Genomic DNA, 23,540 nt, shown 5'->3' on the forward strand with positions numbered 1-23,540 from the left:
ATGCAAAGTTCAGTTGAGCTTTGTATATAGACTCAGTCGCACACAGATATACATGATTCACATACCAACATACCAATGAATCAGCACAGTCTTCTGGTGCGTCCTAGTCACATTGCGACTAAGATGTTTGCTTGGCAAAACAAGATGCCCGATGCTAGCAGATCATTGCCAGACATCTCGTGCTGTGTTACGTATTGAGGCTGGATGAGGACACATTTGTATATGGGACAGATTTGTGGAAAGGCCAGTAGGTCCCTGTTCTAGGTGTACTGTGGATTCAGAATTTGCCCATTATCTCATATTCTCATCATCACTTCATCACTTTCTATCAATATCTATCAGCATTATATATACTTATATATTGTGACGACAAGCTCAGTGGAGGGATGAAGTGGTGCTGTATCTAAATACTTAGGGTTCACACACTGTGAATAAATGAAATTATGCTTTACTGTCAGCAAAAAATCAAATAGAAAAATTTGTAAATATTTGCCACTGTAGAAAAACCTATTATATATGCTCCAATAAGTCTGTCTGCATAACTGTTATCCAAAATACTTTCTCATGGAGGTGTCCACATGGAAAAGCTGAGTTGGTAATTATAAACTGACTAAATCTGTGGACATCATGATTTGCCAGACATAGTAGATAAAAAAATCTATTAAATTTAAAATATGCTTCAATTTAGCAATTTGTCTGTTCTTTTGGATAATGTCTTCTCCACATAACTGAATTTTTTTTTTGCCATACATAACAAGGGGAATTCATTGAGCTCTATACACAGTGGACTCACAGACAGTTGACTGCTACAGCTAGTGTGACAATTTCATTTTGGTACTTGACTTACATATCACTTGGGAGTGAATATAAAGGGAGGTAAATTGCTATAAACTCTAATTTGAAAATTGTCATACACTTCAGTCATTTTAGAACACCTGGTGTGATAAGGTTAATTTGCTGATTTTGAACTTGACTTTTAATACTACTTATTTTCAGTTAAAAATTAATAGCACATGGTCAACAGGATTTCTATGTATGTACAAAACCATGAAGACGATAAGTTGGAGAGAAATAAAGTACCAGTCAATCAATATCTGTCAATCTACAGGCTGTGTTTGAAAATGACAGTTAGGATTTGATTGGTTGGTACTTTATCTCTCTCCAATTTACCTGTCTCCAAAGTTTGATACATCTCCCGCACTGTGTGATCAGGATAGTAGTATAAGTATTTATAAAATCAAGCTATTTACATTTGGATTGTAAAATACTGCCAAACTGTTTATAACAATTTCAAATAGATTCATAGATTTGTTAATTATTATTAAATCAAACTTAAAATTTACCACAATCATGCATATAAGCAAAATTAAATAATTGTCTTTTTTAAATATACTGTAGTGGAATTTTTTAGGCACTACATGCAGCAACCATACAATGCACAAAAATACATTAAAAACAGCAACATTTACTGTCTTTGACGATCACTGGTTATGGGGAAAATATATTAATATTTATACATTTCATCTATTACTACCTTGTTCACTAAGATTTATTTTTAACATAAACTATAAAACATTTCAGAGTATCATAAAAATGACCCATGAAATCTTTGTAGGTTTTAAATATTTAGAACCATTAAAAAGCAATGCAAGAACATGAATGTTTCCTCCATATTCTAAATTTATAGAAGATGTCGTTTGACATTTTTATGTCTTATTTTCCGTGTGAGACTGGATTGTAAGTATTTCATAATAATCATAATCAGAGAAAAGAAACTGAGACTATAAGCACTTTTTGTTCCTCTTAAAAATGCCTCTTGAAGCAATGATATGGAAAAAATTATGTCTGGGTTCATATGATTTAAGACGCTTTTGATGATGAATAACCAAATCATGTTAATGATTTACTGAATAACTAAAAATGGTGGGACAAATATTTGAAAAGTGGAGCAGAAACTTATTATACCCAATGTATTATGTGTTTTATTGAGCCCCATTTTAATTCATAATTAGAAACACTGAATTAAATATTTATCTTTATTCATCAGCTCATATTCATAAGATTGAAACTTGTTAGAAATATGCCACCCATTTTCATAATTTGAACTTGCTCCTCTACAAAACAACCAAAATCACAACATCAGCAAACATGCTTAATTTTTATTTTATGCCTTTTGTTTGCTGTCAGCAAATTTTAATTGTAAAATATATATATAGATCTATACTTACCTTTTGAGATTATATTGATTCATACATTTCGGCCATGTTATTTGCCTTATGCAGTGTGTATATTTTTTTACTTCAACTTTCAAAATTTATTTTAATCACCTTAATGATCATGAACTTGGAGCATGATTTTTTTTTCTCTTTTCTCTCCCTTTCTTTCTCTGCTACTGGTTATTGCTCTTTAGTGGTTTTTGGCCAGTTTGCCTTTTTCCAGACGTCTCTCCATGATGTAGTTGAGGTATATGATGGAACAACTCAACAGTCACCTCTCTTATCCTCCCTCTCAGGATCTCATTCAGGTACATATTTTTCTAATCAAAGATGAGAATGGGTCATATAGAAAATTTTTATTTTTTTCCAGATATTTAATCAGTTTATATGGAAGAAAACTAATTAAGGGCTGTTTCTCCAAATGCATACATTTTTTGCATATCCTTTCCCCATCTAGTGCAGAAGAATGGTCTTTTTTTTCCCAACAACAAAATATGGGTCTCTAAACTTTTAATTCTGCTGGCAGTGCTCGATAATAATAAATGGATGCTATGATATTTGATGGGTTTTATTATGGTTTCTAAGTGAGGAGTTTTTAATATTTGGAAGCCTTACCCATTGAACACAGCAGTGCCAGGAGGATTGGAAATAACTGAGGCTGATTATTATTCTGCTATGATGACAAGAGAGGCATATGTATATAAAATATCTGGGTGAACTTCCCCTTTAAATAGAATCTCTTTCTTAATAATTTAACATGCTTAACAATTAGCCTTCAAATTGAAAGTGTAGACTGATGATTATTGACACAATTGTAAGAATAGCAATATTGCTGTCACATAACTATTATCACATGGGCAATAATTTAAAATAATTTAAATTAGTGATTTAAATCAATAAATTACATTATATATGTGCCCTGTAAACTTAGCATGATTATATTTTTGATTAATCAGAGTGACAATTATATTTTTTATTTACACATTATATTGTTCTAGAGTGCACAGAAAACAACAAAATCAGACTTTGCTGACTTGTTAATAAATTTTGTTTTATTTATTTTGTTGAGTAGGAGAGTCGCTTCCACTAAGTTCTGGTAACCAGATTATAATTAAATTTACAACTGTTGGACCAATGACTTCAAAAGGATTTCACTTTGTCTATCAAGGTAAATAACATATTCCATCCTGATCAGAATTTAACAAAACCTTTTCCATTACACTGGACAGTGTAAGATTTAATTCCAGTGGATTTCTTGATAATTTTATTAAACCATGACTTTTCAATTTGCCTTCCTTTTTTTTTCCAGATTTATTTCTAATATTGCACTACATAAAATAATTTTGAGATATCTTTACTTGCATATGTGACTGGAATGGATTGAATTTAACATGCACATTTGATTAGCTAATGTGTTCAAAATTTACTAAGATTATTCACTTTGGAATTTATTTTAATTAAAGCCAATTTGAAATTGTAGTAGACAACTATTTTTATTCTCAAGATAAACCAAGTATTTGCTCATCTCTACATAAAAAATTACAATTTGTCAAACAGTCAAAAATAAAAATTTGAAGTTTTTCAAATGACAAATAATTAATTAAAGAGAAGATTAAATTGAAAATCCAGTAATTTTGTAGAAATTTTTCAAAAATAAATGAGGGAATATGTAATATTAAACCTAAACATTCTACATTTTGTGCTTAAGGAGATTTAGAATTTTATATATGTTAAGACACATTTGTGTGTATTGAGATCAAATATTTGAAAACATAAAATTCATTACATGTTCAGTTCACTGACTGAATAAATGTTCTTGTTTTTCTTTAACAGTACATTTAACCATCAAATTAAAGTTTCCTTCCATACCAAGGACTAACATGTTCTTTAACTACCTTGATCATTTAAGTGTAATTATCTGAAACTTATATAAAAGTCTGTCAAGTTAGTATTATAGAATATTATTATTTTATTAGAGTTGTATACCAACCTCCATCTTTTGGTTTAGATTCTATTTTATCATCATAATTTGGTTTTCATTTTTGCAAAACCACCCTCAAGTGTTTTGGTTGGGATCAGGATTTTTCAGTTTAAAACCAATAATAAATCAATGATTATTGATAAAATCGATAATAATTGAAAAAAAAAAAAAAAACGCTAAAATCCGAATTCTGAACCACTGGAAGTTTTGTACTGGGACTCAGTTCTACTTGGGGGATCTGGACTGGGTTTTGGTTTGGATCCACAAAATTCCAGTGGATTCGCATTTTATCTCTAATTTTTCAATATCTTTGAGTATAAGAGAGATTCAAACCATAGAATAGCTTTTATGATTTAGCATTGAATTATTAATTCTAATTTAAAAAAATAACAAAATGTACTCTATTGACAGGTCTCTTGTTTATAGTTTCTTTTATAAAGATATATATATATATATATATATATAGTACTCCAAGATAAAACGGCACTGGACGCAAAGAATATGAAAATGAGATGTATTGCAATACATCTCATTTTCATTTTCATATTCTTTGCGTCCAGTGCCGTTTTATCTTGGAGTACTGTATCTGACATTTTGAAAACGCTGCACGGAGGCCAGTTGTGTTTATTTAATCTAAGAGTGCCGACTGAACTGCAAGTATATATATATATATACATTCAGTTTATATATATATATATATATATATATACTTTTATATATATATACATACACTTACTGTATATATTTTGTATATATTTATAGAAATCACAGAGGCTCTGCACTCACTATATTAATTAATAATAAACAGTGGACTTTTAGTTCATGTATTGATCAATGCATTTAAGCCTGCAGCCCCCAACAAGGGAGTCCACTATACTGTAGGTCTTATTTATTGCTCAACATAATTACCATAAAAATAGCTATCACATTAGTGTAAAACTTTAAGAGGTATGCTACCTGGTCTAAAGTAGACAGCAACTTTGCGTTTAAAGGTGAGACATATATATATATACACACACATATATATATATATATGTATATAAATATAGATATATATGTATATACAGATGTGTCATCTTATACCTTAGCACACAGTGCATAAGTCATGGCATAACATACCCATTTACAGGACATCACCAAGTGCGGCTGCAGGTAGTGGGGAGTGTTGCTTGCGCTACCTGTTCATACACAGGGGGAATCAGCATGGGAAGCGGTAAACTACATTATGCTCCCACTGCCCATAGAAGTCACTGCAGTGGATAGTAGGCATGTGCATACAAATGCGCCCACTTTCTATAGAGAATAATGTGCACAACATGGCTTTGAGATATAGGGGGTCATTCCGAGTTGATCGTAGCTGTGCAAAATTTTGCACAGATACGATCAACTTTTCTGACATATGGGGGGACGCCCAGCACGGGGCTAGTCTGCCCCGCATGTCAGTCCGGCCCCCCTCGCAGAAGTGCAAAGGCATCGTACAGCGGCGATGCCTTTGCACTTCAGGAGTAACTCCCGGCCAGCGCAGTTTTAGTGTGCTGGCCGGGAGCTACTCCTCGCTCCCTGGCCCGCAGTGGCTGCGTATGACGTCACGCAGCCGCTGCGGCCCCGCCCCCATTCGGTCTGGCCATGCCTGCGTTGGCCGGACTGCGCCTACGAAACGGCAGCCAAATGCTACCGTTTGGCCCCTCCCGCCCATCGATCTCCTCTGCCTGTCGATCAGGCAGAGGCGATCGCTGTCCTGCTACGGCCATTGGCCGTCCCGCATGCGCAGGCGCACAAAGGCGCGGCGCATGCGTGAAAACAAAGCGAGCAAATGTGTTGGAATGACCCCCATAGTGCTATGCTGTGATGTGGCAGTGCTGGAATAGTCTGCCTCCCACAGCAACAACTATATAGGACACATCTGTATATATCAAGCAAGTATTTCACACTTTCCAGGTATTTGTATAAATAATTTTTATGGTGCTCAGTCACAAAAGTCACATAAACATATCCAGAAAAGGCCAGGACACCAAAGTATGATGCAAAATTAAATATTATTGGTTGCCACGAATTTTTACTAGTTTGCAGCTATCCCTGTTAATGTCTGTTGATTTGTTATTTCCATTGTGTTCCTTCTCATTCATAGATACACTCTAGCAGTAAAGTTGTATTAACGGGTTTACAATGAGTTAATAATGCACTATAAGAACACACTCTTTTTTCAAATTTTGAGTATCTTTAAATTTCAAATGTGCAAATTAGTCTTTAGATTATTAGAATCTTCACATGACTTGACCAGTGTGTACTCAATCAGAGAGTTACAAAATTAACTATACAAATATCAGAAGACCCAAATACCACCTGCAGCTGAAGAAGCAAAATAAATTATATGTGAAATCCAACTGTAGGTGAGATATGTTTTGTACATCTGACTTATAGCAGATTAATATTTCTATTTTACTGCCTACTGTAAAATGAAAATTATAATACTAGCTTTCGGTATTTTGTCCCTAAAATCTGTTTTGTTGAATGTTAATCCAGAAGCAAGATGTCTTTTAAAACAAAAGCAGTAGAAGAATACTCTAAAAAAAGATCCTTATCAACTATTTGTTCCAAAATCACGTTATCAATTCCCAATTCCCAATTCCCAATTCTTTTTTCATAATAACTGTATTGCCTGCTTTGACACTACTAGGTCAGCCCTTATAACTGGGATAGTCGCCTACATCTATAACAGTCTATTTTCCCATAGAACTGAATGTGTTCACTGGTCATTGGTTGCACCTAGAAATGAGTGGGTTTGGTTTTACTTGGATTTACTCTGATTTACTCGGATCTCAAAACGGCATCTTATTGGCTCATGAATGTCACGTGTTTTGGATAGCCAATAAGAAAAATCCAGTTAAAACCAAACAGGTGTCTGGCATTAAGAACTGAATAAATCAGAACCCGCTCATCTCTAGTTGCAACTAGGTCTTACAGATGGTGGTATGGTTGCTGAAGTCTAAACAAGAGGTAATGTCTGCAAAGAAAGATATCAGAAACAAATGAGGTCATCAATAGTAGTCCAATGAGACAAAAGCAACTAAATCAGATAGCAAAGACTGTCATGAGCATCTAAGCGATTTTAAGTTTTAGAAGTTTTATTTTCTTCTTTTTTTTTTTGCATTTGCAATGTATGTGTTTAGCATATACCAACAAGCTTTCTTCAGTGAATGCCTAAATTCTAAAAAAAGTCTGTCTCATATTGGGGATGACTATTCACCAGATTAAGGAAAACAAAGATTATGAAGAAGAGATACAGTATGTGTCCTTTCAGCCAGTAAGAGAAGGATAGGGAAATAATAATTATTGAGTGTGGAGGATAATTCAAGATGTGTAACCAGATTTATTACTTCAAGACTTAGCTGAGAGGAGGTGATCTATTGTTTTTAATGGACAACTCAACTTTGTCACTACTTTTAAACGTAGTTTTTATATCTTTGGTTGCTGCAAAGCTATTATTGTTTTGCTTGTATTAAATTTGCTTGCAATAAGTGCTCAACTATGGATCTGGTAATTCAAGAGAGAGAAAAGAATAGTAACAGGATTTTGTTCTGTATCATACACATAAAAGGATATCAAAGTTTGGCCCATTCGGATAGGTGACCATTGCCACATCTTACAAATTATTCCAAGGAACGATTGTTCCAAGTACTTTCAGTCTGGTCATTATTTCAGGATGGCAATATTATTAATAATAATTGAAGAGAAGTTATAAATATACTAAAGAGGTCTTCACCTATAGCATCAGCCTTTAATTTAGAGTTGGACATGCTTTCTGGTACAGAGATATTCCAGAGGCTTTTAGTCTATATAGTAGATGCTTATTCGGTATTATCTCTTGTTTATGAGTGACAGGAGACTAAACTTAACCTTAGATGTTAACTGGTGAACCAGTCTAATATACCAAAGGCAAAGGTTATAATAATGGCGATTGATTTTATCATATATCAGTGAGCATATAATTGTATATGGATATGCAATGGACAGGGTATAGTTGCAGAGAAATTGCAGTTATTTACTCTAAGATCACATACTAAGTAAATTAGGTATATTAAACACTCATTGATGGCTAAATTGTAAGTCTATGTAGTAAGTGATGCATTAATACAGAGTCCAAGATTCATTATTGTAAACCAACAAAGCCAATAGTATACACCAAGATCAAACCCTGAAGACGGCATAATGTTTAAACATTCCGGGGTCATGGTTGGCAACACACAAATCATGGTCATAAAAATTCAGGGTCAGAATAAAGAAAAAAGCAAATGATTAATGGAATCAGGTCAGCAACAGTAAGTTGCTCAACAGCACAAGTCACAACAAAAGATACAGAACTATTAAGTAAACTGTTCAAACCTGCCAGAACTAATAGAATGCTGTAATTTAGCATAGCATCAGTACACCTGAGGAGAAAGTAGCCTAGTCTAGAGTGTGGTAAAAAGTTTCCATGACATTCAGTGCTACTGCGGAAAATAAATTCCGTCAGCATGCAATGTGCTGGCATTTGTTGCCAAGCACTGTCAATAAAAGTGGCAACAGTTGTACTTTAGCACAATTTGTACTTTTTTCAACAACAAATTATGTGTTTTTGTACTGAATGTGTGCGTCAAAAAAAGCCTTACTGCATTAATTTGTGCCAGTGGCATTTTGCTTCACAATATCTTACAATTAAAAAAGCAGAATGGAGACTGAAAGGGGCGTTCAACTGTGGGTAGAGTGTAGTAAGGACATGTTTGCATAAATGCACCTAATGCTGATCTCTACAAAGTTGGAAGGCAAATCATTGCTGGTGCTCAAGCCATGGTACATAATACAAATTACTCATGATGATTGATTAGCTTTTGATTTTTTGCATCTGAATCCCTCCCACTGATATAATTACTGTCAGTATGAAGGGTGTGCAATAGGTTTCCGGATGCGCAATGCAAAGGTAGAGTAGACACAACATGACTGTCTGGTTGTGGTCTGTAATCTCTGCCTAAAGTATTGGAAATGTCAAGGATCAGAACGGTATATAAGCAGTACTGCATACCGAAGAAGTCAGCATGTTCACTTCCTTCACAAACTCGTTATAGAGCTCAACAGAGGCCACTGGAGAACCATGATCTTCTATAAATATAGGAGTAGTCTGCGACAGCAGGAGAGTTTTGACTGACTGTGAGCTTATGGGGAGTAATAACCACCCCAAATAACTGTGTTTGAGTGCTTGCTGAATTTTTGCTTGGGAAACGATCCTTGGCAGATGAGGTGTGCTTCGGCTGACCTGTGCCTGCCATCTCCAAGGACAACTTTGCTGCCATGCAAACCATAGTAGAGGTGGATGCCAGGATAACCATGGCCCAGTTAAAGAGGGAATATGCATATCATCAGGATTCATCCTCTTGAAACTCCATACATGACCTGAGCAGGGTTTCTGCATGTGGGTGCCCGATCAGCTGACTCGAGAGCAGAAGGAGGCTCAGGTGACTTGGGGGTGCAGCATACTGACCAGGTTTGAGGCAGTTGCTCACACTCTGTCTGGGAGATCAGTGGCAATGAATCCTGGATCACAGTTTCAACCTGAGACCAAAGAATGGTTGGCCCAGTGGACCCCAGTTGGAGGTGTGCCACCTCAGAAGTTCTGACATGAGCGCATTGTGGCCAAGCAGATGGTGGCTGTTTTTGTGGCCAAGACTTGTCATGTAGCTATCATACCACTCATGCAACTGCGCACCATCCTTGGGGAATGGTACACTAACTAATGCCTACTGCAAGTTGTGGAAGCCATTTTAATCACCATCCAATGATCACATCCAGGAGCTTCCACCATACAATACCGACCTAGGTCTTTGCTACTTCATTGTGTTCCCACAAATCAAGTGCAATATGCATGGTATTCATTTTGAGTCAACTTTTTAAGGACTACTCTGGTGAATACTTTGAAAAAAATGTAATGTTCACTTTGAAGATAATACTTTTTGTGCATCCAGAAACTTATTGCAAACCTTATTGTCTGGCTATTGTAATCTATTCTCACATTGTTGCATTGAGAGTAGCATTCAGTCCACAGTGGGAAAGAAGACTGCCATTTGCTCCTTTAAAGGGACTTACCTACCCACTGCCCAGCCAATCGGGACAATGCAGTCCTGATCCAGAAGGTAACACAGAGCCCTGAAATCAGAACTCCCCAACTGATATTGGGACAGTTGGAATGGCAAAACCTAATGGACATCATGGTATCAAGATTGATCTTATATTGGTAGTGTCAATTATGTTATGTTGGCCATAAGAAGAATGTATTTGGAAACAGGTAAGTATTTTATAATAACATTGCGTAATATTTATTGAACCAGTAGCTCACCAAAATGTATGGCTCTACAAGCTAGCAAAATATCAGGTAGAAAATAATATATACCATTAAGTTCTGTGAATAACTTTAAGAATATGCAGAAGTTACTGCTGACAATCACCACAAACATATTCACAGTGGCCATTAGTCTTATTTTTAGTTTTTTTTTAAACTTCACTCTGTTAGGCAACATACTGTACTGTATTCTAAATGGTAATTTAGTATTAGGTCAGAAATTGCTAAAAATTATAACTTTTATATAAAAAGTTTTTTTTTGTTAAATTTATAATCAAACTGATTATTTTGAACCATTATCGCACACATAAAAAGTTCTGTCAGAATGGCTTGATGTATCGTTCTCGAAAGCTGTAATTTTACATCTTTTCAGTCAATGTGGAAATGGCACTAATTTTGCTAGAGAGGTAATTTTAGTCATCTTTAAAATGTTTCTACCTCAGGGACCATTTTATAGCCTTTAGAAGTTACTACAGTAATATCTGCTTGTGCTTATAAAAAGCAACACTGGGTGACAAACAATAATGAAAAACAAGAATAATCTGATTTTATAAATAAAAGGATACTCCACTCAGTAATTTAGAATTTATATCCAACATATACTAATAAGATTATTTGCAATTTGTTGTTATTTTTCACCTTAACTCAGTCTTGCAGACATTGTCCACCTCTTGGGATGGCCGGGGGCAATTGCAGTTGCCGGTGTGTGGGTGGCATGCTAGTAGACTCTGGTTCGCAGTGCAGTGATTCAGGAGGATAGTTCATTTATCAGGACAAGCCGCCAAAAATCGTAACTCTCCAAAATATTCTGCATTAGCAGGCATGTACCATATGCATTAACTTCAGTGTGATTCAGTAAAGAGCAAATCTTAGAATCAAAATTAGTTATTTCTAAGAATATATTTTTCAATTTGACGCAAGATACGTTGAACACTTTTGGGATAATCATTGATCTATTATTGGTGTGCAAGAATTCCCTACAGGCATAGGATATGGTAGTATTGTAGCAGACATGGCGGCTAAGTAAGACCTGATCGCTGATTTGTGTTTTTGCACAGTGGACGATCAGGGCTGAACTGCATTTTTGGCCCCTCCCACCCAAACGCGAAGGCGGTGGCGTTGATCCTCCATTTTGGGGGCGTGGTCCAGGCAATGCAGGTGTGCCCGGACCGTGCAGGTGGCGGGCCGTGGCAGCTGCATGATGTCACATGCAACCGATGTGACCCAGATACGATCAGGTCTGAATTAGCCCCATAGGATGGTAGCATTGTAGCAGACGTAGGCTGTTGGCCTTGTAGGGGTAACCGTACGCTCCTTATGGTTAGGTAAAGTGAGGGCTTTTAATTATTAAAACATCTTTCTTTCTTATTATATAGTGGCCCTCATTCCGAGTTGTTCGCTCGCAAGCTGCTTTTAGCAGCTTTACACAAGCTAAGCCGCCGCCTACTGGGAGTGAATTTTAGCTTCTCAAAATTGCGGCCACACACCTCTTTGCAGTTTCTGAGTAGCTCCAGACTTACTCGGCATCTGCGATCAGTTCAGTGCTTGTCGTTCCTGGTTTGACGTCACAAACACACCCAGCGTTCGCCCAGACACTCCTCCGTTTCTCCAGCCACTCCCGCGTTTTTCCCAGAAACGGTAGCGTTTTTTCGCACACACCCATAAAACGGCCAGTTTCCGCCCAGAAACACCCACTTCCTGTCAATCACATTACGATCACCAGACCGAAGAAAAAACCGTGAGTAAAATACCTAACTGCATAGCAAATTTACTTGGCGCAGTCGCAGTGCGGACATTGCGCATGCGCACTAAGCGGAAAATCGCAGCGATGCGAAAAAATTTACCGAGCGAACAACTCGGAATGACCACCATTGTATGCATCTTTTCTTCTGCTGTAGGTGGGCCAATGTGTTTTTTTTAAAGTATTGGTAGCACACATTACGTTTTTATTTATAGGATGTGGTGGAGACTGAGCATTGACATATTGCAATGGTGAATTATGGGAGCCCAAAAATATCCAAACTAAGGCCCTCATACAACTTCAGTTGCAGTTTGCCTAAAATAGCAAAACTGCAAATGGCTACGATCGGATGCTGGGGGCCGCTCCAGCATGGAAATATGGCAGCAATGTGCATTTGCTTTGCTGATTTGTGGAAGCCCCCTGCCTCCGCAGTTAGGCTGTGAAAAGAGGTGCAGCGCTGCAATTTTTTGGGTCATAGTGGCCACACACAGCCGCCCCAAGCCCACCTCTGTTTTTTTCATCACGCCCACCCAAAGCCGCATCATCACCCTGCAATGCCGCACCACTGCCCCGCGAACGCCTTTGCTTGTCAATCAGGCAGAAGCGTTAGCATCAGTGAGATGCGATTGCATCTCCCTGGCCCACACACGCACATGGGTCTTGTGAATGTGCACTATATCAGGACCGGGGAGAATGCGATCAGATCGCAGCTGCTAATGAATAGGTTGCTGAATAAGGCTCCTTTGTAAGAGCATCACATTCAGCACCAAATTATCATCTTCAAATGCATGGGAGCTGGTAACTCTCGCTTCATATTCATTAAACTACATGACAGTGAAGAATGTTTAGAAAAACATTTTTGAGAAATCTCTTGTCTTCTGCAACTTTAAGTAAAATAGGATTGGTGTATAGTAATAGCAATCTACAGTACGTTTAAGAGGTTTTTTTTATAACCCTGTACAGGACTCTGAATCTGTATCCTACTGCATGCTCAGGACATTGAATGATTGTCATAAAAATAAACCCTTGTCATCAATAAGTTGAATGTTTTCAGAGCAAAAAAAAATTATGATATTTTTTCCTGTAACTACAGTGTACATTTTATGGCAATCTTTAATCATGGGAAAGAATGACAGCCATAATGATATATTTTATTACATTATCCACTTGGAACGTGTCTCATCCATGCCAGAGTAAAACAGTGACAACAAAATATGTAACTGTTGTTTGTAAATTGTGTTTGATCAGTTGCTCTTCCCTGTTCTTCCCTCCTCTGTTTCATTCTTCACTTCCTGTATCTTGTGGGGCTTATACATTAGCAAACAGTTGGGTTAATTCTGCATTTCGTAGTTGATTCTGCAAAATAATTGGCAATGGGGGTCATTCCGAGTTGTTCGCTCGTTATTTTTTTCTCGCAACGGAGCGATTAGTCGCTAATGCGCATGCGCAATGTCCGCAGTGCGACTGCGCCAAGTAAATTTGCTATGCAGTTAGGAATTTTACTCACGGCATTACAAGGTTTTTTCTTCGTTCTGGAGATCGGAGTGTGATTGACAGGAAGTGGGTGTTTCTGGGCGGAAACAGGCCGTTTTATGGGAGTGTGTGAACAAACGCTGCCGTTTCTGGGAAAAACGCGGGAGTGGCTGTAGAAACGGAGGAGTGTCTGGGCGAACGCTGGGTGTGTTTGTGACGTCAAACCAGGAACGACAAGCATTGAACTGATCGCACTGGCAGAGTAAGTCTCGAGCTACTCAGAAACTGCACAGAGAAGTCTTTTCGCAATATTGCGAATCTTTCGTTCACAATTTTACTATGCTAAGATTCACTCCCAGTAGGCGGCGGCTTAGCGTGTGCAAAGCTGCTAAAAGCAGCTTGCGAGCGAACAACTCGGAATGAGGGCCAATGTACTGTATGGGATTCATTGATTGCCAATTTCAACCAAAAAGTGATTGCAATTGGTAAATCAGGTTGTCCAACAGGTTGTATTTCCTCTACCAGTCGGGGCTGTAGTTTACTAGAGTATGGCGATGATCTGCTGATTTGCAGACAGTTACTAGCATTATACTAGTAAATGGGGTATTTCATGATTCACAGATCTGATCTTTAAATAAAAAAATTTTTTGCAAATCACTGAAACAAATTGTCACTCTATGGACACATATTGGTGGATTGGAAAGTTGTTAAATAAGGGAAATAATTGCTGAATCGGTGAGTTATTTGTAAAAAAAAATTGCTGACGTTTGGGCCCCATTAGTTACTGCAACTGATCGCACAGTCCATAAAACGAAAACAAGTGGATCTAAGTATAATTGTTACTCCCACTCATTGATCCTCCAGCCTACTGAAACATCATATACTGTACTGTAAAGAATCATTTAGCAAAAACAGCATATATAACAGTATGAGAGCTTTGTTTATAATTGGACATACAGATGGAGCCATGCTAGTCGTGGCTCCGTCTGTGACTAGGCACGCCTGTCTGGGCGCGCTTGGACGCTGTGAGCATCTCCTTCTGGACAGGCGCACGTGCCCGGATGGAGACGCGCCCCTTTCACTTGAATGGAGAGCGTCTCCGTCCGTACACCCAGACAGAGACGCTCTGACGGCTCGCCTGGTAACGCCGGGAGTGCACGCCTGCGACTAGGCAGGCATAGATAAGGAAGGCGCAATCTGTAACTTACTTTAAGTATGACAAGTTCAAATGTAATAGAGTGATAAAAGTAAACATCAGGCTTAAATGCAGGGCTGTGATAAGGGGTGGGGTAATGGTGCCACTGTCCAGGGCACAGGGCCTATCGGGTGGAACCATTATTCCCTCATGACACTTGCATTTAGCTTGTAGGGTGCCTGGAATGGTATCATGCAGCCGAGGACACTGCCACAGAGTCAACTGTAGTGTGATAAGGACATTGCGGGTGCGCAACGTCTTCATTGTTCTGGTAGCCATACTTCCCTTGTCATGATGTCACATGTTTAGAGGGTGGAATGGCACAGGGCAGATTATTACCATCTACATCCCCTTGGTTTTCTGTACCAGAATTATAAGAAATCAAACACCCATCTCTTTAAAATGTATGGATATAAAAATCTCACATACATCTTTATTGAAGGGAGCTACTCTTGTGGCCTTATGACTGTTTTGGTTGCATAGGCAAATGCAGGGGAGGTTTCCAGCTGCCCGGAAACTCTGTCTGCCAGGCCAGTGTCTCAAATTATAACTACAATAGTAATAGTGTATAATACGATTTCTAGAGCTGCTGCCACAACATGCAGTGTAGGGGCAGAGTGGAACTACTGCACATGCCCAGTGGTAGCAGCTTCTTCTGCCGAGTTTGCTGTGTGTGTGGATCTGAGCCCTCAATCAGTGCACTGGACCAGAGAGTAGCTCCCAGGAAGAAGAGACAGGAGCCTTATCATGAGGTGGGAGAATGTCTACTTAGAAAATGCAGTTCTGTCTCCTACTGGTTCTACTGAGTGGGAGATTGTTGATTGCATTTGGTAACCCCCCTCTAGAAATCTTGCTTTTGCCCCAGGTTGCATAACTTTCCGTTGAGTTTAAAAATCCTTAGAATTGACAGCTGAACATGCTGAATCCCAATAAAGTGATTTTTTTTTTTATCTTATGCTACTGCTCTAATTTTTTATTTGTATCCATTAGAAGATTGACATATGCCTGAGTTTTTCACACCTCCATCAATGTAAACATTAGCATTACAGTTTACTTGCACATTTAGAAAATGTGTTTGCAGTGATTTAAGGCATCACGCCTGTCTGTCTAAATCAGTCTAATTAGCAGAAATAAAGACTGAAGTCACATGTATTTATTGAAATAAGATTATTCGTCAAGCTCTTTTTTATAGTTTTGGGAAGCTGTTGTGTTCAGCAAAATATTGTGTCTGCCGTGATAAACTGCCATTACTAATTGCATGTATCTCTGATTTATTCAAATTTGTGAAATTGAATTATTTTGAGGATTACATTTTGTTCTCTTCTAGCCGTTCCAAGGACGAGTTCGACTCAGTGTAGCTCCGTGCCAGAACCGCGCTTTGGAAAAAGGATTGGAAATGAATTTGCCGTTGGATCCGTGGTCTTCTTTGAATGTAACCCAGGATATGTCCTCCAGGGATTAGTGTCCATTAGATGTGACACAGTGCCGAATGCTTTGGCTCAATGGAACGACACCCTACCAACATGCATTGGTGAGAACCCCAAAGCTTTTGCATTAAAAGTGGAAGACTTATCAAACCTGCTATGCTGTTGCCCACATCAGCCAATCAGATTCCAGCTATCATTTTGTACAATGTCCTAGATCAGTGATAGCTGGAACCTTATATGTTGCTATTGGCAGGACCTCAGCTTGTACACTTTAAATTGTTTTATAATATCCACCAAAGTGTTAATTACAAAAAATTGGCGTGTTGATTTGAAATTTGTGTTGTTGTCACAGATCAAAATCATATGAAGTGGCTACATTTTTTAAATAGGATACAAGTGTCAGGTATTCTCCAGAACTACTGTATTCAGCTCATTGGGCCTAATTCAGACCTGATCGTAGCAGCAAATTTGTTAGCAGTTTGGCAAAACCATGTGCAGTGCAGGTGGGGCAGATGTAACATGTGCAGAGAGAGTTAGATTTGGGTGGGGTGTGTTCAAACTGAAATCTAAATTGCAGTGTAAAAATAAACAGCCAGTATTTACCCGGCTCAGAAACAAAATAATCCACCCAAATCTAACTCTCTCTGCACATGTTATATCTGCCCCCCCTGCAGTGCACATGGGTTTGCCCATATGCTAAAAATTTGCTGCTACGATCAGGTCTGAATTAGGCTCACTGTCTGTGCCACATTGACTATGCTGAGTGTCAACATAAAACTGCATTAACATACCTTCCTTTTTTATCTTACAACATGGCATATGGCATGATACAAGCTAGGCAAAGTGTCTTGTTCTGAGAACTTAGGCCCTCATTCCGAGTTGATCGCTCGGTAATTTTCATTGCATCGCAGTGAAATTCCGCTTAGTACGCATGCGCAATATTCGCACTGCGACTGCGCCAAGTAATTTAACAATGAAGATAGTATTTTTACTCACGGCTTTTTCTTCGCTCCGGCGATCGTAGTGTGATTGACAGGAAATGGGTGTTACTGGGCGGAAACACGGCGTTTTATGGGCGTGTGGATCAAAACGCTACCGTTTCCGGAAAAAACGCAGGAGTGGTCGGAGAAACGGAGGAGTGTCTGGGCGAACGCTGGGTGTGTTTGTGACGTCAAACCAGGAACGACAAGCACTGAACTGAGCGCAGATGCCGAGTAAGTCTGAAGCTACTCAGAAACTGCTACGAGGTGTTTAATCGCAATATTGCGAATACATCGTTCGCAATTTTAAGAAGCTAAGATTCACTCCCAGTAGGCGGCGGCTTAGCGTGTGTAACTCTGCTAAAATCGCCTGCGAGCAAACAACTCGGAATGAGGGCCTTAATTCATGTTTGTACGCCAATGCAGATGCAAATGCGATTTTCTAGGCTACGGAATTACTAATGTTAGCAAGTGAATTTGCCGGCCAAAAATTAAAATAGACACCTAATGGAGCCATCACAAACTCATTCACAATTGCATACACATTCGCATCATATATGCAAAAATGAGGAACGTCGAGGTTAAGGGTTGGCCTATGGCTATGCAGACTGAACAGCAGTAGCAACAGAAGCGCCATGTTTTTGTACATGCATGATTGCAGCTGACGGCAGATACTGTACATTCCCTGAAAACGGCCATTACAGACAGGATCACAGTTGCAGACAAACTTTCTTGGGGTGCTAAAAGTCTAGACAGAGAGATGGGAAACTGAGATATACAGTATAATTAATTAACAAATGCCAGGGGTCACCGCAAATGGGATTTAACAGTGACACAATGCAATATTTTTCATAAAATAAATATTTGGTAATTCATATCAGTCGCTGCCCCAATAGAGCTTACAATCTATTTTTCCTACCACATGTACGCACACATACTGTACACACTAAGGTTAGTTTTTTTTGCCAGGAGCCAATTAACAAACCAGTATATTTTTGGACTGTGGGAGGAAACCAGAGAACTCAGAGGAAACCCACGCAAGAACATACATACTCCACACAGTCAGCAATGCTAACCATTGCCCCAACCATGCTACCCAACTGAAAGCATGCAGGTAGCTGAGGAACATGACTGGCTGAACACACTGTTAAGGGCATATTTGCTAAGCAGTGGGCTTTAAAAACTGCCACTTGCCGGCGGTTCTGGCCACAGGATTTAAAAGAACAATGATAATGAATGTGACACACCCCTTTGAAATCCTTTGGTCAGAACCATCAGCAACCAATGAAAATCTGCCACTTAGTAAATATAACTCTTAAGGCCAGTACTCACCGGCAGATGTGGGGAGAGATGTGTGCTGAGCGTGCGGGGGGAGACGTGGGGGGCGCTCATTTCACCCAGCGGGTGAAGTGAGCGACCTGCTAGATTGGCCTGCATGCAGGCCAATCTAGCACCAGCAATAGCGATGCGCGGGGCTGCTCATCGCTATCGGTGTGGGGTACACACGGAGTGATCGCTGCTTAAAATCTAAGCAATCTAGTCAGATTGCTTAGATTTTAAGCAGTGATCGCTCCGTGAGTACCCCCTTTAGTCACTTCAATCACACTGACAATATCATTGTCATATTTTGATTGCTCACTGTAGTCAATTATATCAACTTATCCACTCCTTAGGAGGCTTGACATGTTTCCTCTATGATATTGTACCATTCACTTTTGATGAACACTATCCTGCAAAAATGATCACTATTACTAGTGTAACTTTGTGCTCTTTATTTAGCATGCTATTCAAAATATTATTATTATTATTATTATTATTATTATTATTATTGTTGTTATTTTATTACCCTGTATCTTTTAGTAGAGATGAGCGCCTGAAATTTTTCGGGTTTTGTGTTTTGGTTTTGGGTTCGGTTCCGCGGCCGTGTTTTGGGTTCGAACGCGTTTTGGCAAAACCTCACCGAATTTTTTTTGTCGGATTCGGGTGTGTTTTGGATTCGGGTGTTTTTTTCAAAAAACACTAAAAAACAGCTTAAATCATAGAATTTGGGGGTCATTTTGATCCCAAAGTATTATTAACCTCAAAAACCATAATTTACACTCATTTTCAGTCTATTCTGAATACCTCACACCTCACAATATTATTTTTAGTCCTAAAATTTGCACCGAGGTCGCTGTGTGAGTAAGATAAGCGACCCTAGTGGCCGACACAAACACCGGGCCCATCTAGGAGTGGCACTGCAGTGTCACGCAGGATGTCCCTTCCAAAAAACCCTCCCCAAACAGCACATGACGCAAAGAAAAAAAGAGGCGCAATGAGGTAGCTGTGTGAGTAAGATTAGCGACCCTAGTGGCCGACACAAACACCGGGCCCATCTAGGAGTGGCACTGCAGTGTCACGCAGGATGGCCCTTCCAAAAAACCCTCCCCAAACAGCACATGACGCAAAGAAAAAAAGAGGCGCAATGAGGTAGCTGACTGTGTGAGTAAGATTAGCGACCCTAGTGGCCGACACAAACACCGGGCACATCTAGGAGTGGCACTGCAGTGTCACGCAGGATGTCCCTTCCAAAAAACCCTCCCCAAACAGCACATGACGCAAAGAAAAAAAGAGGCGCAATGAGGTAGCTGTGTGAGTAAGATTAGCGACCCTAGTGGCCGACACAAACACCGGGCCCATCTAGGAGTGGCACTGCAGTGTCACGCAGGGTGTCCCTTCCAAAAAACCCACCCCAATCAGCACATGATGCAAAGAAAAAGAAAAGAAAAAAGAGGTGCAAGATGGAATTATCCTTGGGCCCTCCCACCCACCCTTATGTTGTATAAACAAAACAGGACATGCACACTTTAACCAACCCATCATTTCAGTGACAGGGTCTGCCACACGACTGTGACTGATATGACGGGTTGGTTTGGACCCCCCCCCAAAAAGAAGCAATTAATCTCTCCTTGCACAAACTGGCTCTACAGAGGCAAGATGTCCACCTCATCTTCACCCTCCGATATATCACCGTGTACATCCCCCTCCTCACAGATTATCAATTCGTCCCCACTGGAATCCACCATCTCAGCTCCCTGTGTACTTTGTGGAGGCAATTGCTGCTGGTCAATGTCTCCGCGGAGGAATTGATTATAATTCATTTTAATGAACATCATCTTCTCCACATTTTCTGGATGTAACCTCGTACGCCGATTGCTGACAAGGTGAGCGGCGGCACTAAACACTCTTTCGGAGTACACACTTGTGGGAGGGCAACTTAGGTAGAATAAAGCCAGTTTGTGCAAGGGCCTCCAAATTGCCTCTTTTTCCTGCCAGTATAAGTACGGACTGTGTGACGTGCCTACTTGGATGCGGTCACTCATATAATCCTCCACCATTCTATCAATGTTGAGAGAATCATATGCAGTGACAGTAGACGACATGTCCGTAATCGTTGTCAGGTCCTTCAGTCCGGACCAGATGTCAGCATCAGCAGTCGCTCCAGACTGCCCTGCATCACCGCCAGCGGGTGGGCTCGGAATTCTGAGCCTTTTCCTCGCACCCCCAGTTGCGGGAGAATGTGAAGGAGGAGATGTTGACAGGTCGCGTTCCGCTTGACTTGACAATTTTGTCACCAGCAGGTCTTTCAACCCCAGCAGACCTGTGTCTGCCGGAAAGAGAGATCCAAGGTAGGCTTTAAATCTAGGATCGAGCACGGTGGCCAAAATGTAGTGCTCTGATTTCAACAGATTGACCACCCGTGAATCCTTGTTAAGCGAATTAAGGGCTGCATCCACAAGTCCCACATGCCTAGCGGAATCGCTCCGTGTTAGCTCCTCCTTCAATGCCTCCAGCTTCTTCTGCAAAAGCCTGATGAGGGGAATGACCTGACTCAGGCTGGCAGTGTCTGAACTGACTTCACGTGTGGCAAGTTCAAAGGGCATCAGAACCTTGCACAACGTTGAAATCATTCTCCACTGCACTTGAGACAGGTGCATTCCACCTACTATATCGTGCTCAATTGTATAGGCTTGAATGGCCTTTTGCTGCTCCTCCAACCTCTGAAGCATATAGAGGGTTGAATTCCACCTCGTTACCACTTCTTGCTTCAGATGATGGCAGGGCAGGTTCAGTAGTTTTTGGTGGTGCTCCAGTTTTCTGTACGTGGTGCCTGTACGCCGAAAGTGTCCCGCAATTCTTCTGGCCACCGACAGCATCTCTTGCACGGCCCTGTCGTTTTTTAAAAAATTCTGCACCACCAAATTCAAGGTATGTGCAAAACATGGGACGTGCTGGAATTGGCCCAGATTTAATGCACACACAATATTGCTGGCGTTGTCCGATGCCACAAATCCACAGGAGAGTCCAATTGGGGTAAGCCATTCCGCGATGATCTTCCTCAGTTGCCGTAAGAGGTTTTCAGCTGTGTGCGTATTCTGGAAAGCGGTGATACAAAGCGTAGCCTGCCTAGGAAAGAGTTGGCGTTTGCGAGATGCTGCTACTGGTGCCGCCGCTGCTGTTCTTGCGGCGGGAGTCCATACATCTACCCAGTGGGCTGTCACAGTCATATAGTCCTGACCCTGCCCTGCTCCACTTGTCCACATGTCCGTGGTTAAGTGGACATTGGGTACAGCTGCATTTTTTAGGACACTGGTGACTCTTTTTCTGAGGTCTGTGTACATTTTCGGTATCGCCTGCCTAGAGAAATGGAACCTAGATGGTATTTGGTACCGGGGACACAGTACCTCCAACAAGTCTCTAGTTGGCTCTGCAGTAATGATGGATACCGGAACCACGTTTCTCACCACCCAGGATGCCAAGGCCTCAGTTATCCGCTTTGCAGTAGGATGACTGCTGTGATATTTCATCTTCCTCGCAAAGGACTGTTGAACAGTCAATTGCTTACTGGAAGTAGTACAAGTGGGCTTACGACTTCCCCTCTGGGATGACCATCGACTCCCAGCGGCAACAACAGCAGCGCCAGCAGCAGTAGGCGTTACACGCAAGGATGCATCGGAGGAATCCCAGGCAGGAGAGGACTCGTCAGACTTGCCAGTGACATGGCCTGCAGGACTATTGGCATTCCTGGGGAAGGAGGAAATTGACACTGAGGGAGTTGGTGGGGTGGTTTGCGTGAGCTTGGTTACAAGAGGAAGGGATTAACTGGTCAGTGGACTGCTTCCGCTGTCACCCAAAGTTTTTGAACTTGTCACTGACTTATTATGAATGCGCTGCAGGTGACGTATAAGGGAGGATGTTCCGAGGTGGTTAACGTCCTTACCCCTACTTATTACAGCTTGACAAAGGGAACACACGGCTTGACACCTGTTGTCCGCATTTGTGGTGAAATACCTCCACACCGAAGAGCTGATTTTTTTGGTATTTTCACCTGGCATGTCAACGGCCATATTCCTCCCACGGACAACAGGTGTCTCCCCGGGTGCCTGACTTAAACAAACCACCTCACCATCAGAATCCTCCTGGTCAATTTCCTCCCCAGCGCCAGCAACACCCATATCCTCCTCATCCTGGTGTACTTCAACACTGACATCTTCAATCTGACTATCAGGAACTGGACTGCGGGTGCTCCTTCCAGCACTTGCAGGGGGCATGCAAATAGTGGAAGGCGCATGCTCTTCACGTCCAGTGTTGGGAAGGTCAGGCATCGCAAACGACACAATTGGACTCTCCTTGTGGATTTGGGATTTCAAAGAACGCACAGTTCTTTGCGGTGCTTTTGCCAGCTTGAGTCTTTTCAGTTTTCTAGCGAGAGGCTGAGTGCTTCCATCCTCATGTGAAGCTGAACCACTAGCCATGAACATAGGCCAGGGCCTCAGCCGTTCCTTGCCACTCCGTGTGGTAAATGGCATATTGGCAAGTTTACGCTTCTCCTCCGACAATTTTATTTTAGGTTTTGGAGTCCTTTTTTTTCTGATATTTGGTGTTTTGGATTTGACATGCTCTGTACTATGACATTGGGCATCGGCCTTGGCAGACGACGTTGCTGGCATTTCATCGTCTCGGCCATGACTAGTGGCAGCAGCTTCAGCACGAGGTGGAAGTGGATCTTGATCTTTCCCTAATTTTGGAACCTCAACTTTTTTGTTCTCCATATTTTATAGGCAGAACTAAAAGGCACCTCAGGTAAACAATGGAGATGGATGGATTGGATACTAGT

The 23,540-nt window shown here is 40.4% G+C and overlaps 1 protein-coding gene across 1 annotated transcript in view; it reads left to right on the forward strand.

Annotated features, from left to right (window-relative positions):
• The window catches only part of CSMD3 (CUB and Sushi multiple domains 3), a 1,529,921-nt gene that overhangs the window by 1,103,354 nt on the left and 403,027 nt on the right, over window positions 1-23,540 (forward strand). The window contains exons 33-35 of the mRNA XM_063924487.1: window positions 2,411-2,524; window positions 3,289-3,384; window positions 16,304-16,507. Coding sequence (XP_063780557.1) covers window positions 2,411-2,524; window positions 3,289-3,384; window positions 16,304-16,507 — 414 coding nt within the window. The remainder of the gene's footprint in view (window positions 1-2,410; window positions 2,525-3,288; window positions 3,385-16,303; window positions 16,508-23,540) is intronic.

Source organism: Pseudophryne corroboree, chromosome 5 (assembly GCF_028390025.1).
Source record: "Pseudophryne corroboree isolate aPseCor3 chromosome 5, aPseCor3.hap2, whole genome shotgun sequence".
In the NCBI taxonomy this organism is placed as follows: domain Eukaryota; kingdom Metazoa; phylum Chordata; class Amphibia; order Anura; family Myobatrachidae; genus Pseudophryne; species Pseudophryne corroboree.